This window comes from Petromyzon marinus, chromosome 74 (assembly GCF_048934315.1).
Source record: "Petromyzon marinus isolate PM22_M1 ecotype Great Lakes invasive population chromosome 74, UKy_Petmar_22M1.pri1.0, whole genome shotgun sequence".
NCBI classification, from domain to species: domain Eukaryota; kingdom Metazoa; phylum Chordata; class Hyperoartia; order Petromyzontiformes; family Petromyzontidae; genus Petromyzon; species Petromyzon marinus.
The window spans coordinates 4,938,967-4,957,079 of NC_133740.1; the positions used below are offsets into that span (position 1 = coordinate 4,938,967).

Consider the following 18,113-nt stretch of genomic DNA (forward strand, 5'->3'; position numbering starts at 1 on the left):
GAGGGTAAGAATCCACCCATTTTTCGCCATATAGCATTGTGATATATAACGACTTATTGTTGGTAGCTTAGCTGATTGGGGAATATAGAGTTTATTGATAACATTGAGGTAATTTATATTTTAGTATTTTTTATTGGTTCACTATATAGTATTCATTATATATTGTATTGTATACCCAGTTACTGTGAATAGCTCAGATGTGTAGGCCTTAACTTCAACATAGCCATTTCTGTGACCAGTCACAAGCTAATCACTCAATTATTTCAATGCTAAATTCGCCTAGTTATTCCAAAGCTAAATTCTCCTGTTTGATTTGTACTAGTTGCCTCGGTGAATGTATATGCTCTCACTTTAACATAGCTATTTCTGTGACCAGTTACAAGCTAATCACTCAGCTATTTCAATGCAAAATTCTATGCTAATTACTTTGTCAAGGAGTGCCTCTGCGGATGTGTATACTTTAACTTAGCCATTTCAATGCTAAATTCTATGCTAATTCCTTTGTCAAGGGGTGCCTTTGCAGATGTGTATGCTTTAACTTTAACATAGCCTTTTCTGTGACCAGTCACAAGCTAATCACTCAGCCATTTCAATGCTAAATTATATGCTAATTCCTTTGTCAAGGGGTGCCTTTGCGGATGTGTATGCTTTAACTTTAACATAGCCTTTTCTGTGACCAGTCACAAGCTAATCACTCAGCCATTTCAATGCTAAATTCTATGCTAATTCCTTTGTCAAGGCGCTTTGTTTCTTCTCACACAGCTTAAAGGTCGCGATCTGAGGGTGGCTTTTTCACTCCAGCGCTGTCCTCCAGACAGTCTCGTCCCCTTCACCTGATGAAGGCCGCTTGTGTTGTGGCCGAAACGTCGTGAGAATATTATTGTGTTATTTTATTTTATCAATTTATTATTTTATTCTCATTCTACGTGGTGACTTTACCGAAAGAACCAAAGAAGATGAATCCTTGCAGTCACGAAAGCTTTAAATCGAAATAGAACCCAAGAGTAATGACCGGGAGGTTTTGCAGAGCGCTTTGTTATCGGAGCAAAGCAACATCACGATAACCCGCTGCGTTGAGACAGTGATCAGCCACGGCCGACGAATTCGTTCTGCCGTGTTTCAAATCGGATTTGTATCTCGCGGAATTCGATCAGAGACGTGCCGTTTCGTCTCCCCGATGTAGCAGTCACCGCAGGTACAGCTCAATTTGTAAACACCTGGGTACTGTGGGTCAGGGATGACATCCTTCACGGATGGGATCAGGTCACTGATTTTGTGCACTGTATTGAACCGGACCTGGATCTTGTGCTTGTTTAGAATTTTGGAAATCTGTTTTTTTTTTGGTAACGCCTGCTGTGTGTGGCAGTGTGATGGTTTTGACCGGAGTGTCAGGTGGTTGTTGTTGCTGTATGGAGGGAGAAACAGCTTGGCGGATGGGACGGTCAGAGTAACTGTGGGGGGAGTGGGGGGGGGAGTGGGGGGGGGTGTGTGGGGGGTGTGGGGGGAGTGTGGGGGTGTGGGAGGAGTGTGGGGGGAGTGAGTGGGGGTGGCTGTGGTGGCGAGGCTGACCGCCAGGTGGCATAGTGACCGTGGTTAGCCCTCGTCCAGAGTGCGTGGGTGGGGTGGGTGAGTGGGTGGGTGACATAGTTCACCATCACTACCCTCACTATCTCACCCTCACCACCATCACTATCTCACCATCACCTCACCACCACCTCACTATCTCACGACGGAAGTGGTCTCGCCAGACCCCACGTCTCTCGCTCTTCGCCGCCTTCCTCACTCCGACACGGAAGAACTCGTTGGCGCTCTTCGTGACCCACGGCGACTTTAGTTGCAAGTCTCACAGCGCAGATTACACAAAACACAAACTCTATCTCTGTCTGTGTCTGTCTGTGTGTCTGTGTCTATCTCTCTGTGTCTATCTGTGTCTCTCTCTGTGTCTCTCTCTGTGTCTCTCTGTCTCTCTGTCTCTCTTTGTCTCTCGCTGTGCGTATCTGTGTCTCTCTCTGTGTGTCTCTGTGTGTGTCTCTCTCGGTGTCTCTCTCTCTGTGTCTCTCTCTCTCTCTGTGTCTCCGTGTCTCTCTGTGTGTCCCTCTCTCGGTGTCTCTCTCTCTGTGTGTCTCTCTCTGTGTCTCTCTCTGTCTCTCTCTCTCTCTGTGTCTCTCTGTGTGTATCTGTCTCTCTGTGTCTCTCTCTGTGTCTCTGTATGTATGTGTGTCTCTGTGTGTGTCTCTGTGTCTCTCTGTGTCTCTGTGTGTGTGTCTCTGTGTGTGTGTCTCTCTGTGTGTCTGTGTGTCTCTGTGTGTGTCTCTGTGTCTCTGTGTGTGTGTCTCTGTGTCTCTCTGTGTGTCTCTGTGTCTCTGTGTGTGTGTCTCTGTGTCTCTGTGTGTGTCTCTGTGTCTCTGTGCGAGTGTCTCTCTCTCTGTGTGTGTCTCTGTGTGTGTGGTTTGTTTTTGTTGGTGTGAGGAAACTCGCGATTTCGCGTTTGTTGACATTTTAGTAACGACCTCGCATCGTTTGTAGCGACTTTAGGAACAAAGGGGATGGGAGGAAGGACGTTACATTAGTAGTAGTAGTGTTGTTGTTGTGGTGTTGTTATTGTTATTAATTGTTTAGGACTTTCGTAAGAGACGAGAATCGCTACTACGTAGTGCCGTAGGGTAGGCCTCGCGAGAGCCCCGGCCTCGCCTAGATCCCGCGCCGGCTGAGGCGAACGAAACTCGGCGGAGGGGCGGAGAGGAGCGGCCCGCGGCCCGCGCGCCGTCTTGGGAATATTTTTTGTTGTTGTTTTTAAAGTTTCACATTTTTATTTTTTCGCGACAAAACGACAGCGAGCAGCGGCAAAGAAGAGGAAGAAGAAAGGTGACGAGTAGAGGTACGAACTGTGGCTATGAGATGTTAACTACCTCGCCTGGTATATAGGAGGTCTGTGTCTCTAACTCATCATCATCACGGTGGCTATGAGATGTTGACTACCTCGCCTGGTATACAGTAGGTCTGTGTATCATCATCATCATCATTACAGTGGCTATGAGATGTTAACTACCTCGCCTGGTCTACAGGAGGTCTGTGTCTCTCTCATCATCATCACGGTGGCTATGAGATGTTGACTACCTCGCCTGGTATACAGGAGGTCTGTGTCTCTCTCATCATCACGGTGGCTATGAGATGTTGACTACCTCGCCAGGTCTACAGGAGGTCTGTGTCTCTCTCACATCATCACGGTGGCTATGAGATGTTAACTATCTCGCCCGGTCTACAGGAGGTCTGTGTCTCTCTCTCATCATCATCATCACGGTGGATATGAGATGTTAACTACCTCGCCTGGTATACAGGAGGTCTGTGCCTCTCTCTCTCATCATCACGGTGGCTATGAGATGTTAACTACCTCGCCTGGTTTACAGGAGGTCTGTGTCTCTCTCTCATCATCATAGTGGCTATGAGATGTTAACTACCTCGCCTGGTTTACAGGAGGTCTGTGTCTCTCTCATCATCATCATAGTGGCTGTGAGATGTTGACTACCTCGCCTGGTATACAGGAGGTCTGTGTCTCTCTCTCATCATCATCATCACGGTGGCTATGAGATGTTGACTACCTCGCCAGGTCTACAGGAGGTCTGTGTCTCTCTCTCATCATCATCATCACGGTGGCTATGAGATGTTAACTACCACGCTTGGTCTACAGGAAGTCGTGTCTCTCTCTCATCATCATCACGGTGGCTAGGGGATGTGAGTGAGTGTATGTATGTATGAGTGTGTATGTATATATGATTGAGTGTATGTATGTATGAGTGTCTATGTATATATGAGTGAGTGTGTATGTATGTATGAGTATCTTTGTATATATGATTGAGTGTATGTATGTATGAGTGTCTATGTATATATGAGTGAGTGTGCATGTATGTATGAGTGTCTTTGTATATATGATTGAGTGTATGAGTGAGTGTCTATGTATGAGTGAATGTATGCATGTATGAGTGTCTATGTATATATGAGTGAGTGTGTATGTATGTATGAGTGTCTTTGTATATATGATTGAGTGTATGTATGTATGAGTGTCTATGTATATATGAGTGAGTGTCTATGTATGAGTGTCTATGTATGAGTGAGTGTCTATGTATATATGTATGAGTGTCTATGTATATATGATTGAGTATGTATGTATGTATGAGTGTCTATGTATATATGAGTGAGTGTATGTATGTATGAGTGTCTATGTATATATGATTGAGTGTCTATGTATATATGATTGAGTGTCTATGTATATATGATTGAGTGTCTGTATGTATGTATGAGTGTTTATGTATATATGAGTGAGTGTATGAGTGAGTGAGTGTATGAGTGACTGAGTGAGTGAGTGTATGCGTGAGTAACTGTATGAGTGAGTGACTGTATGAGTGAGTGACTGTATGAGTGAGTGTATGAGTGACTGTATGAGTGAGTGACTGTATGAGTGAGTGACTGTATGAGTGAGTAACTGTATGAGTGAGTGACTGTATGAGTGAGTGACTGTATGAGTGAGTGACTGTATGAGTGAGTGTATGAGTGAGTGAGTGTATGAGTGAGTGACTGTATGAGTGAGTGAGTGTATGAGTGACTGTATGAGTGAGTGAGTGCATGAGTGAGTGACTGTATGAGTGAGTGAGTGTATGAGTGATTATATGAGTGAGTGAGTGTATGAGTGAGTGAGTGTATGAGTGAGTGTACGAGTGACTGTATGAATGAGTGACTGTATGAGTGAGTGACTGTATGAGTGAGCATATGAGTGAGTGAGTGAGTGTATGAGTGAGTGACTGTATGAGTGAGTGCATGAGTGACTGTATGAATGAGCGACTGTATGAATGAGCGAGCTTGTTAAGTTGTTGTTGAGCCAACTTGGCCCGGATTTGTGTCAACTTAGTCCATTACTTTTCACCCAGACAACTGTTGAGCGGCACAGGCAATGCGTTTCATTAAAACTGCACAAGAACAACTTTAATAACCACAGCAAAGATAATAAGCAACACATGTCCTATTATAAAAAAAATACAAAAGAACTTATTTTGCAAACGTTTAATCTCACGAGTGTTTCCCGTGCTATCTGGGCCTGCGTTCCAAGTTCCCGGCCAGGCAAGATATTATTAATACATTATCACCATCATCGTGGCATTCTGTCGTTATCTCGCGAGGGGTAACGTTCCCAAGATACTCGTGAATAGCACGTTTCTGAGATACGTGAACGGGTTTCACACATCAAGCGCTAGCTGTACTGCCCGCCTTCGCCCGGGGCTTGGATTCACCACGCCCGGCCGCCTTTGTCTCCCCAGTGGCGGTGTTCACACGCAACCACACCAGTTGCTCGTTTGAGGCTGAGTCGATCTCGGGGAGGCCCGGGAGCGGTTGAAATAATCGTCACCGGTGGTGGCCGTGAGCGGGAATCGAACTCGGGTCGCCGGGTGCGTAGCGCGACGTAGCGCTACCCGCTACACTACCCACATACACACACACACAGATACACACACACACACAGACACACACATACACACACACACATAGACACACACACAGACACACACACACAGATACACACACAGACACACACACACAGATACACACACACAGACACACACACAGATACACACAGACACACACACACAGACACACATACACAGACACACACACAGACACACACAGACACACACACAGACACACAGACACACACACACAGACACACAACAACAACAACCGCCATTCGCCACTAAGTGGCAGTGACGTCACCGCGACGCTTGTGCCAGGCTATGTGCACCCTGAGGCCACGTGAAGTGTCGAACGCCCGCTGGCAGGAGGTCACGGGGCAGACCCAGGTGGCACGGGTCGACTGACTGAGATGATTGGCTGATGCACCACCTGTGCCCCCTACTCTGCCAACCTGCTGTGCTTTAGCCACCCGGCGCTCCGCTCGTTGTTGTGAGCGTCGCTCCTCCGCCCTCCGTTGTTGTTGGAGGGCGACTGCCTCCAACTGCCCAGTAGCGTCCTTCACGAGCCTCCTCCACAGAGGCCGATCTTGACACCGCTGGTACCAGTCATCGGCAAGTCCACTCAGCTCCACGTCCTCCTGTACCACATCACTCCATCTCTTCTCTAGCCCGTGCCGCGCCCGTTTAGCCCCCTCGATCCGGCCGAACAAAAGCTGTTTCGGCATGCGGTGGCTGGGCATGCGGGCTACATGACCCAGCCAACGCAGCCTTGCCTGCCAGAGGAGCTCACCGATGGAACCTTGCCCAGATCTTTCAAGGATTTGTGATCTCACACAATCCAGTCTGGTTAAACCCAGGATGGATCGTAGGCAGGCTAGCCTAAACATTTCCAACCGGCGAAGATGTTCCATTAGGGGGGTCCACGTTTCGCAAGCGTTGAGAAGGGAGGGAATGACCATGGCCGAGAAGACCTGAAGCTTAGTGCGGGGCGACAGACCAGGTAGCTTTCACACAGCGTTACGCAACCGATGAAAAGATATTGCCACTCGACTGATTCGCAGTGAGACCTCTGCTGTTAAACTGGAGCCGGTCATAAGCACACTGCCCAGGTATGGGCAACTCTCCACTCTCTCCACAACTGCCCCATCACCTATTGGGAGTTGTGGGGGCGGAGTGTCCGATTGTACAAAATACCCAGGCAGATGCTTAGTTTTGGTGGGGCTGATGGTAAGGCCCCACCTCTTAGTGGCACGCTCCAGTCTCAGCAGCAGCGTCTCCAACTCCTCCTCTGAATGAGCAGCTATTACCAAATCATCGTCTTACGTAACTTGGTTGAGCAATAGGGAGCCATCCCTTGACCGCTCCCGGGCATCGATCAGCCTCCCATTATATCTGTACCATATGTAGATTCCCCCGGTACAGCTATTGAAGGCTTCACGAACTACGTGGTCAAAATAGATGTTAAATAATGTGGGAGCCAGAGGACATCCCTGTCGCACCCCAAGGTGTACAGGGAATGGCTCTGACTCCCGTCCACGTAGTTTTACCCGGGCCCGCTCACCATCATGGAGGTCCTTAATGAGCGTGAGCAGAGGATCAGAGACTCCGAAAGCACGAAGAACAACCCAGAGCTCAGGCCTACTGATGGTATCATAGGCCTTGACCAGGTCAATAAAGCAGAGATGTTGGTCTTGCTGGAATTCCCTACACCTCTGCTGTAGCAGACGGACAGAAAATATGGCATCTGTGCAGGACCGCCCTTTACTGAAACCGCATTGGGGCTCTGCAAGCCTCTCCTCAGTGTGTCTGGCAACGCGATGTTGAATAATCCTTGCCAGGACCTTTCCCGGCACACTGAGGAGTAAGATGCCCCTGTAGTTGTTACAGTCTGTGCGGTCCCTCTTCTTAAAGAGGGGGACCACCAGGGCATCCTTCCAATCCTGCGGAATCTGTCCAGTGGTCCAGACTGTTGTTATGATGTCATGTAGGGCAGTCTGTGCACAACCACCACCCTCCCTCAGCATTTCGCTTGGGAGATCATCTCTTCCCGCTGCCTTTCCTGGTTTCTGACTCCGGATCGCCTTCAGTACTTCCTTAACAAATGCCACCTCAGCCAGCCACTCACAGGGGTTGACTTCCAATATTTGAGGCACCGCAGCCTCAGCAGGGTCATCCTCACTTTGTGCCACGATGTTTTCCTGGCTGAGGGATTTTCCCTCCCCCAGGACCTCACAGAAATGCTCAGCAAATCTGCAAACCTCTTCCTGGGGGTCGGAGATTGGATCACCGTTTTTTCCCTAATAATGGTAATAGGTGTGGCGCTGCAGGTTACTTTTTTGATGGAGTTAAATAGAGATTTGTAATCGTGGGCCACTGAGGCAGACTCCATCTCCTCAGCAACCCGCGACCACCACCCATCCTTGCAGCGCCTCACGGCTCTCCGAACCTCCGAGCGAAGGCTGCGGTAAGCCTCCTCATTCTCTGACGTGGGATTCTGTAGCCGATGACAGTGGGCCTGTCGCTTTTTCTCAACCATCCTGAACACCTCCTCTGTCAGCCAGGGTCTCTGGGGAGGTCTGGACCGTGTACCCAAAGCAGCCATTGCAGCTGCATGAGTTACAGTTCTAAACCTCGCCCATTTACCCTCCACATCAGGAGGAGTGGGGGACGATGCCAACCCCAGCCGCAAGCGATGATGAAATTCTCGCTTGCAACTTTTATCAGATAACTGAGACCAGACAACTTTTGGTTGGAAAGGGGTCCTGGGTGTACACCCACCACCGGAGCGGAAGAATGGCAGGCGCATCTTACAGATGATAAGTCGATGGTCAGAGGGCAGATCAGCTCCACGGTAGGTCCTGGTGTCAAGTACATGGGCTCGCATCCGCTGGTCTGTCACTATGTAGTCCAGCAGATGTTCTTGCTTGGACCCGGCATGCATCCATGATGTTATGTGGATGCGCCGATGCCGGAACAGCGTGTTGGTAATTACAAGCCCATGGGCTGCACAAATATCTAGCAGCCTCCTGCTGTTGTTATTGAGCTGATCCGGCCCATGCCCTCCAATCACTCCAGACCAGGTGCCAGCATCATGACCAACTCGGGCATTGAAGTGACCCAACAAGATGACTCTATCCCGAGGGGCCACTTTAGCCAGTACTTGTGACAGGAGGTCATAGAAGGCATCTGACTCATCGGCTTTGCCTGCATCCCTCCACGGATGTTCGCCTTCGGTGGGGCCATAAGTAACCACGACCACCACCCCTCGCCTCCGGTTGATGGGAAGGCGAGCCCAAAGTAGCCTGGGGCTTACAGCTTCCCACACCTCACCACCACGCTACCACGCTCCTTTCATTCTTTTGTTCAGAAGAAGAGCCACACCCTGTTGTTTGGCAGTCTGCTGCCCCGAGTAGAGGACTGTCCACCCCTCATGGTGGCAGGAGCCAGAACCGGTCCACCGGACCAACATACACACAGACACATACACACAGACACACACACAGACACACACGCAGACAGTGTGTAGTGTATAGTGTAGTGTATAGTAGTGTATAGTGTAGTGTATAATGTAGTGTATTGTATAGTAGTGTATAGTGTAGTGTATAGTGTAGTGTATACACTACACTATACACTACACTACACTATACACTACACTATACACTTCCTCAGCTGCTCACGGGGGTAGAGGTGGGGGGGGGGGTTAGTGAAGGAGTCTTTTAAACTGCGAATTCTCCCCGCAAGAGCGACGTCTGTCTAACATCGCTGTGGGGAGGGTGCAGGAGGGGTCCCGTGTTTCGTCGGCATTCTTGTGTCGACTGATGATGATGCTGATGATGATGATCACGCAGCAGAGCAGCAGCGGCCACAATTGTCACATTCAGGCGGTCAAAGCCCAGACAACCGCATCAGGAGCAGTAGCGGAGTGTATCGCCGCGATGTCTCGATGGGTCTCTGTGAGTCTCTATGGGTCTCTATGGGTCTCTGTGGGTCTCTGTGGGTTTCTGTGGGTCTCTGAGTCTCTGTGGGTCTCTGAGGGTCTCTGAGTCTCTGTGAGTCCCTGTGGGTCTCTGTGAGTCTCTGTGAGTCTCTATGGGTCTCTGAATCTCTGTGAGTCCCTGTGGGTCTCTGTGAGTCTCTGAGTCTCTATGGGTCTCTGAGTCTCTGTGGGTCTCTGAATCTCTGTGGGTCTCTGTGGGTCTCTGAGTTTCTGTGGGTCTCTGTGAGTCTCTGTGGGTCTCTCAGTCTCTGTGAGTCTTTATGGGTCTCTGAGTCTCTGTGGGTCTCTGTGAGTCTCTATGGGTCTCTGTGAGCCTCTATGGGTCTCTATGGGTCTCTGAGTCTCTGTGGGTCTCTGAGTCTCTGTGGGTCTCTGTGAGTCTCTGTGGGTCTCTGTGCATCTCTATGGGTCTCTGCATTGTTGGGCATTGTTGAGTCTATGGGCAGTGCTGAGTCTATGGGCAATGTTGAGACTATGGGCAGTGCTGAGTCTATGGGCAATGTTGAGTCTATGGGCAGTGCCGAGTCTATGGGTAGTGTTGAGTCTATGGGCAGTGTTGAGTCTATGGGCAGTGCTGAGCCTATGGGCAGTGCTGAGTCTATGGGCAGTGTTGAGTCCATTGGCAGTATTGGGTCTATGGGTAGTGTTGAGTCTATGGGTAGTGTTGAGTCTATGGGCAGTGTTGAGTCTATGGGCAGTCCTGAGTCTATGGGCAGTGTTGAGTCTATGGGCAGTGTTGAGTCTATGGGCAGTGTTGAGTCTATGGTACAGTGTTGAGTCTATGGTACAGTGCTGAGTCTATGGTACAGTGTTGAGTCTATGGTTAGTGTTGAGTCTATGGTACAGTGTTGAGTCTATGGTACAGTGCTGAGTCTATGGTACAGTGTTGAGTCTATGGTACAGTGCTGAGTCTACGGTGCAGTGCTGAGTCTATGGTACAGTGCTGAGTCTATGGTACAGTGCTGAGTCTATGGTACAGTGTTGAGTCTATGGTACAGTGCTGAGTCTATGGTACAGTGTTGAGTCTATGGTTAGTGCTGAGTCTATGGTACAGTGCTGAGTCTATGGTACAGTGCTGAGTCTATGGTACAGTGTTGAGTCTATGGTACAGTGCTGAGTCTATGGGTAGTGTTGAGTCTATGGTACAGTGCTGAGTCTATGGTACAGTGCTGCATCTATGGTACAGTGCTGAGTCTATGGTACAGTGCTGAGTCTATGGTACAGTGCTGAGTCTATGGTACAGTGCTGAGTCTATGGTACAGTGCTGAGTCTATGGTACAGTGCTGAGTCTACGGTACAGTGCTGAGTCTATGGTACAGTGCTGAGTCTACGGTACAGTGCTGAGTCTATGGTACAGTGCTGAGTCTACGGTACAGTGCTGAGTCTATGGTACAGTGCTGAGTCTATGGTGCAGTGCTGAGTCTTTGGTACAGTGCTGAGTCTATGGTACAGTGTTCACCCAACTCGCGTCACACCCAATGCGTGAGCTGCGTTCGACGCGGGGCTAAACGAGGCTTGAAGGCGCGTGGCGAGCGTCGGCGTCCCGAAGCATCCAGCAGCATCCCAAAGCCCCGTGCGGTGCGACGGCGCCGTTGCTACGCCCCGCTGTGCCACCCGGTAAAAACCGACGAAATAAAAACCACTTCGATAAAAAAAAAACCAATGGAAGTCCGATCGCCGTTCGCGTCTGTACGAAACAAGGAAAGCGTTGGGCCCCTCCACGTCCGGGCGTGCCGTGTATCCCGTTACACGTTGTGCGACATCTACGCCCGGGGGGGGGTGGGGGAGAGAGAGATGACCCGAAAGCTGTGACGTTAGCCGGCGGTGTCGATTGCAGTGAAGTAAACAAAACCAGCAGCCTCGCTCCCCCCCGCCCCACCCCGCCACATCTCCAGAACTGCGGGGAGCGAGCCTCGGGCTGCCGTCAAATCTCCCGCTGCCCTGCCCTGCCCTGCCCTGCCCTGCCCTGCCCTGCCCTGCCCTGCCCTGCCCTGCCCTGCCCTGCCCTGCCCTGCCCTGCCCTGCCCTGCCCTGCCCTGCCCTGCCCCTCCTGCGCCCACAACCCCATCCCAAGGTGCCAAGGAGCAGCGTCGGCACCCTTCGGGTGGTGGTAGGAGGAGGAGGAGGAAGAGGAGGAAGAGGAAGAAGGAGAGGGTAGGAGGAGGAAGAGGAGGAGGAAGGAGAAAAGAGGAGGAGGAAGAAGAGGAGGAGGAAGGAGAAAAGAGGAGGAGGAGGAGGATGCGGGGACAGAATCAGCGAGCGGTGGCCCTGGCGGCGTTGCGGCTGCTGCCGGCGCTGGTGCTGCGGGTCCACACGGGGCTGGCCTGGGGCTGGCTGCTGGCGCTCTCCCTCGGGGTCTACGCGGCCACGGGGGGGTGGAGGTTCCTGCGGGTCGTGGGGAAGACGGCGCTGAGAGACCTCCAGTGAGTGGCGCCGCGTGGTGCGGGCTGGGCCGGGGGATTGGAGGGCGTTGCTTGGGGGGTGTTAACTTTGTTGTTGTTGTTGTTGTTCGTGACGTTGATTTGTTTTAGCAGGGACAGTGCCCACTGAGTTGCGAGCGGTTAGACTCCCTCTGTTCGGCCAACGGAGAACATTCACACTCACGCACTCTGTAGAACAGGAGTAGAACACACAAACTCCGCTCACTGTGTAGAACAGGGCTAGAACACACAAACTCCACTCACTCACTCTGTAGAACAGGGCTAGAACACACAAACTCAACTCACTCACTGTGTAGAACAGGGGTAGAACACACAAACTCCACTCACGCACTCTGTAGAACAGGAGTAGAACACACAAACTCCGCTCACTCACTCTGTAGAACAGGGGTAGAACACACAAACTCCACTCACTCACTCTGTAGAACAGGGGTAGAACACACAAACTCCACTCACTCACTCTGTAGAGCAGGAGTAGAACACACAAACTTCACTCACTCACTCTGTAGAGCAGGAGTAGAACACACAAACTCCACTCACTCACTCTGTAGAACAGGGCTAGAACACACAAACTCCACTCACTCTGTAGAGCAGGAGTAGAACACACAAACTCCACTCATTCACTCTGTAGAACAGGGGTAGAACACACCAACTCCACTCACTCACTCTGTAGAACAGGAGTAGAACACACAAACTCCACTCACTCACTCTGTAGAGCAGGAGTAGAACACACAAACTCCACTCACTCACTCTGTAGAGCAGGAGTAGAACACACAAACTCCACTCATTCACTCTGTAGAACGGGGGTAGAACACACCAACTCCACTCACTCACTCTGTAGAACAGGAGTAGAACACACAAACTCCACTCACGCACTCTGTAGAACAGGGCTAGAACACACAAACTCCACTCACTCACTCTGTATAACAGGGCTAGAACACACAAACTCCACTCACTGTGTAGAACAGGGCTAGAACACACAAACTCCACTCACTCACTCTGTAGAACAGGGCTAGAACACACAAACTCCACTCACTCACTCTGTAGAACAGGAGTAGAACACACAAACTCCACTCACTCACTCTGTAGAGCAGGAGTAGAACACACAAACTCCACTCACTCACTCTGTAGAACAGGAGTAGAACACACAAACTCCACTCATGCACTCTGTAGAACAGGGGTAGAACACACAAACTCCACTCACTCACTCTGTAGAACAGGGCTAGAACACACAAACTCCACTCACTCACTCTGTAGAACAGGGCTAGAACACACAAACTCCACTCACTTACTCTGTAGAACAGTGCTAGAACACACAAACTCCACTCACTCACTCTGTAGAACAGGGGTAGAACACACAAACTCCACTCACTAACTCTGTAGAACAGGAGTAGAACACACAAACTCCACTCACTCACTCTGTAGAACAGGGATAGAACACACAAACTCCACTCACTCTGTAGAACAGGAGTAGAACACACAAACTCCACTCACTCACTCTGTAGAACAGGAGTAGAACATACAAACTCCACTCACTCACTGTAGAACAGGAGTAGAACACACAAACTCCACTCACTCACTCTGTAGAACAGGGGTAGAACACACAAACTCTACTCACTCACTCTGTAAAACAGGAGTAGAACACACAAACTCCACTCACTCACTCTGTAGAACAGGAGTAGAACACACAAACTCCACTCACTCACTCTGTAGAACAGGAGTAGAACACACAAACTCCACTCACACTCTGTAGAACAGGGGTAGAACACACAAACTACACTCACTCACTCTGCAGAACAGGGGTAGAACACACAAACTCCACTCACTCTGTAGAACAGGGCTAGAACACACAAACTCCACTCACTCACTCACTGTGTAGAACAGGGCTAGAACACACAAACTCCACTCACTCACTCTGTAGAACAGGGCTAGAACACACAAACTCCACTCACTCACTCACTGTGTAGAACAGGGCTAGAACACACAAACTCCACTCACTCACTCTGTAGAACAGGGCTAGAACACACAAACTCCACTCACTCACTCACTGTGTAGAACAGGGCTAGAACACACAAACTCCACTCACTCACTCTGTAGAACAGGGCTAGAACACACAAACTCTACTCACTCACTCTGTAGAACAGGGGTAGAACATACAAGCTCCACTCACTCACTCTGTAGAACAGGGGTAGAACACACAAACTCCACTCACTCACTCTGTAGAACAGGGATAGAACACACAAACTCCACTCACTCACTCTGTAGAATAGGAGTAGAATACACAAACTCCACTCACTCACTCTGTAGAACAGGAGTAGAACACACAAACTCCACTCACTCACTTTGTAGAACAGGGATAGAACACACAAACTCCACTCACTCACTCAGTAGAACAGAAGTAGAACACACAAACTCCACTCACTCACTCTGTAGAACAGGAGTAGAACACACAAACTCCACTCACTCACTCTGTAGAACATGAGTAGAACACACAAACTCCACTCACTCACTCTGTATAACAGGAGTAGAACACACAAACTCCACTCACTCACTCTGTAGAACAGGGATAGAACACACAAACTCCACTCACTCACTCTGTAGAACAGGAGTAGAACACACAAACTCCACTCATTCACTCTGTAGAACAGGGGTAGAACACACAAACTCCACTCACTCACTCTGTAGAACAGGGATAGAACACACAAACTCCACTCACTCACTCTGTAGAACAGGGCTAGAACACACAAACTCCACTCACTCACTCTGTAGAACAGGAGTAGAACACACAAACTCCACTCACTCGCTCTGTAGAACAGGGGTAGAACACACAAACTCTACTCACTCACTCTGTAAAACAGGAGTAGAACACACAAACTCCACTCACTCACTCTGTAGAACAGGAGTAGAACACACAAACACCACTCACTCACTCTGTAGAACAGGAGTAGAACACACAAACTCCACTCTCTCACTCTGTAGAACAGGAGTAGAACACACAAACTCCACTCACACTCTGTAGAACAGGGGTAGAACACACAAACTACACTCACTCACTCTGCAGAACAGGGGTAGAACACACAAACTCCACTCACTCACTCACTCTGTAGAACAGGGCTAGAACACACAAACTCCACTCTCTCACTCACTGTGTAGAACAGGGCTAGAACACACAAACTCCACTCACTCACTGTGTAGAACAGGGCTAGAACACACAAACTCCACTCACTCACTCACTGTGTAGAACAGGGCTAGAACACACAAACTCCACTCACTCACTCTGTAGAACAGGGGTAGAACACACAAACTCTACTCACTCACTCTGTAGAACAGGGATAGAACACATAAACTCCACTCACTCACTCTGTAGAACAGGAGTAGAATACACAAACTCCACTCACTCACTCTGTAGAACAGGAGTAGAACACACAAACTCCACTCACTCACTTTGTAGAACAGGGATAGAACACACAAACTCCACTCACTCACTCTGTAGAACAGGAGTAGAACACACAAACTCCACTCACACACTCAGTAGAACAGAAGTAGAACACACAAACTCCACTCACTCACTCTGTAGAACAGGAGTAGAACACACAAACTCCACTCACTCACTCAGTAGAACAGAAGTAGAACACACAAACTCAACTCACTCAATCTGTAGTACAGGGCTAGAACACACAAACTCCACTCACTCACTCTGTATAACAGGGCTAGAACACACAAACTCCACTCACTCTGTAGAACAGGGGTAGAACACACAAACTCCACTCACTCACTCTGTAGAACAGGAGTACAACACACAAACTCCACTCATTCACTCTGTAGAACAGGGGTAGAACACACAAACTCCACTCACTCACTCTGTAGAACAGGGATAGAACACACAAACTCCACTCACTCACTCTGTAGAACAGGGCTAGAACACACAAACTCCACTCACTCACTCTGTAGAACAGGAGTAGAACACACAAACTCCACTCACTCACTGTAGAACAGGAGTAGAACACACAAACTCCACTCACTCACTCTGTAGAACAGGGGTAGAACACACAAACTCTACTCACTCACTCTGTAAAACAGGAGTAGAACACACAAACTCCACTCACTCACTCTGTGGAACAGGAGTAGAACACACAAACCCCAGTCACTCACTCTGTAGAACAGGAGTAGAACACACAAACTCCACTCACTCACTCTGTAGAACTGGAGTAGAACACACAAACTCCACTCACACTCTGTAGAACAGGGGTAGAACACACAAACTACACTCACTCACTCTGCAGAACAGGGGTAGAACACACAAACTCCACTCACTCACTCACTCTGTAGAACAGGGCTAGAACACACAAACTCCACTCACTCACTCACTGTGTAGAACAGGGCTAGAACACACAAACTCCACTCACTCACTCTGTAGAACAGGGCTAGAACACACAAACTCTACTCACTCACTCTGTAGAACAGGGGTAGAACATACAAGCTCCACTCACTCACTCTGTAGAACAGGGGTAGAACACACAAACTCCACTCACTCACTCTGTAGAACAGGAGTAGAACACACAAACTCCACTCACTCACTCTGTAGAACAGGGCTAGAACACACAAACCCCACTCAGTCACTCTGTAGAACAGGAGTAGAACACACAAACTCCACTCACTCACTCTGTAGAACTGGAGTAGAACACACAAACTCCACTCACACTCTGTAGAACAGGGGTAGAACACACAAACTCTACTCACTCACTCTGTAAAACAGGAGTAGAACACACAAACTCCACTCACTCACTCTGTAGAACAGGAGTAGAACACACAAACTCCACTCACTCACTCTGTAGAACAGGAGTAGAACACACAAACCCCACTCAGTCACTCTGTAGAACAGGAGTAGAACACACAAACTCCACTCACTCACTCTGTAGAACTGGAGTAGAACACACAAACTCCACTCACACTCTGTAGAACAGGGGTAGAACACACAAACTACACTCACTCACTCTGCAGAACAGGGTTAGAACACACAAACTCCACTCACTCACTCACTCTGTAGAACAGGGCTAGAACACACAAACTCCACTCACTCACTCACTGTGTAGAACAGGGCTAGAACACACAAACTCCACTCACTCACTCTGTAGAACAGGGCTAGAACACACAAACTCCACTCACTCACTCACTGTGTAGAACAGGGATAGAACACACAAACTCCACTCACTCACTCTGTAGAACAGGAGTAGAATACACAAACTCCACTCACTCACTCTGTAGAACAGGAGTAGAACACACAAACTCCACTCACTCACTTTGTAGAACAGGGATAGAACACACAAACTCCACTCACTCACTCAGTAGAACAGAAGTAGAACACACAAACTCCACTCACTCACTCTGTAGAACAGGAGTAGAACATACAAACTCCACTCACTCACTCTGTAGAACAGGGCTAGAACACACAAACTCCACTCACTCACTCTGTAGAACAGGAGTAGAACACACAAACTCCACTCACTCTGTAGAACAGGAGTAGAACACACAAACTTCACTCACTCACTCTGTAGAACATGAGTAGAACACACAAACTCCACTCACTCACTCTGTAGAACAGGGGTAGAACACACAAACTCCACTCACTCACTCTGTAGAACAGGAGTAGAACACACAAACTGCACTCATTCACTCTGTAGAACAGGGGTAGAACACACAAACTCCACTCACTCACTCTGTAGAACAGGGCTATAACACACAAACTCCACTCACTCACTCTGTAGAACAGGGGTAGAACACACAAACTCCACTCACTCACTCTGTAGAACAGGGGTAGAACACACAAACTCCACTCACTCACTCTGTAAAACAGGGGTAGAACACACAAACTCCACTCACTCACTCTGTAGTACAGGGGTTGAATACACACATGCACTTGCAACGTGCATGTACACACACCCGCTTCCAGACACCCGCACACATGCTCCTACAACAACAACCGCCATTCGCTACTAAGTGGTTGTCACGTTACCACGACGTTTGTGCCAGGCCATGTGCACCTTGAGGCCACCGTGAAGTGTCGAACGCCCGCTGGCAGGAGGTCACGGGGCAGACCCAAGTGCCACGGGTCGACTGACTGAGATGACTGGCTGATGCACCACCTGTGCCCCCTACTGTGCCAACTTGTTGTGCTTTAGCCACCCGGCGCTCCGCTCGTTGTTGTGAGCGTCGCTCCTC

At 49.3% G+C, this 18,113-nt stretch overlaps 1 protein-coding gene across 1 annotated transcript in view; it reads left to right on the forward strand.

The window, feature by feature from the left end:
* Positions 1–1,576: 1,576 nt before the first annotated feature.
* LOC116958188 (long-chain fatty acid transport protein 1-like) overlaps positions 1,577–18,113 on the forward strand; it is a 95,338-nt gene continuing 78,801 nt past the window's right edge. The window contains exons 1-2 of the mRNA XM_076056017.1: positions 1,577–1,836; positions 11,531–11,879. Of these exons, the coding sequence (XP_075912132.1) occupies positions 11,695–11,879 (185 nt within the window). The 5' untranslated portion in view covers positions 1,577–1,836; positions 11,531–11,694. The remainder of the gene's footprint in view (positions 1,837–11,530; positions 11,880–18,113) is intronic.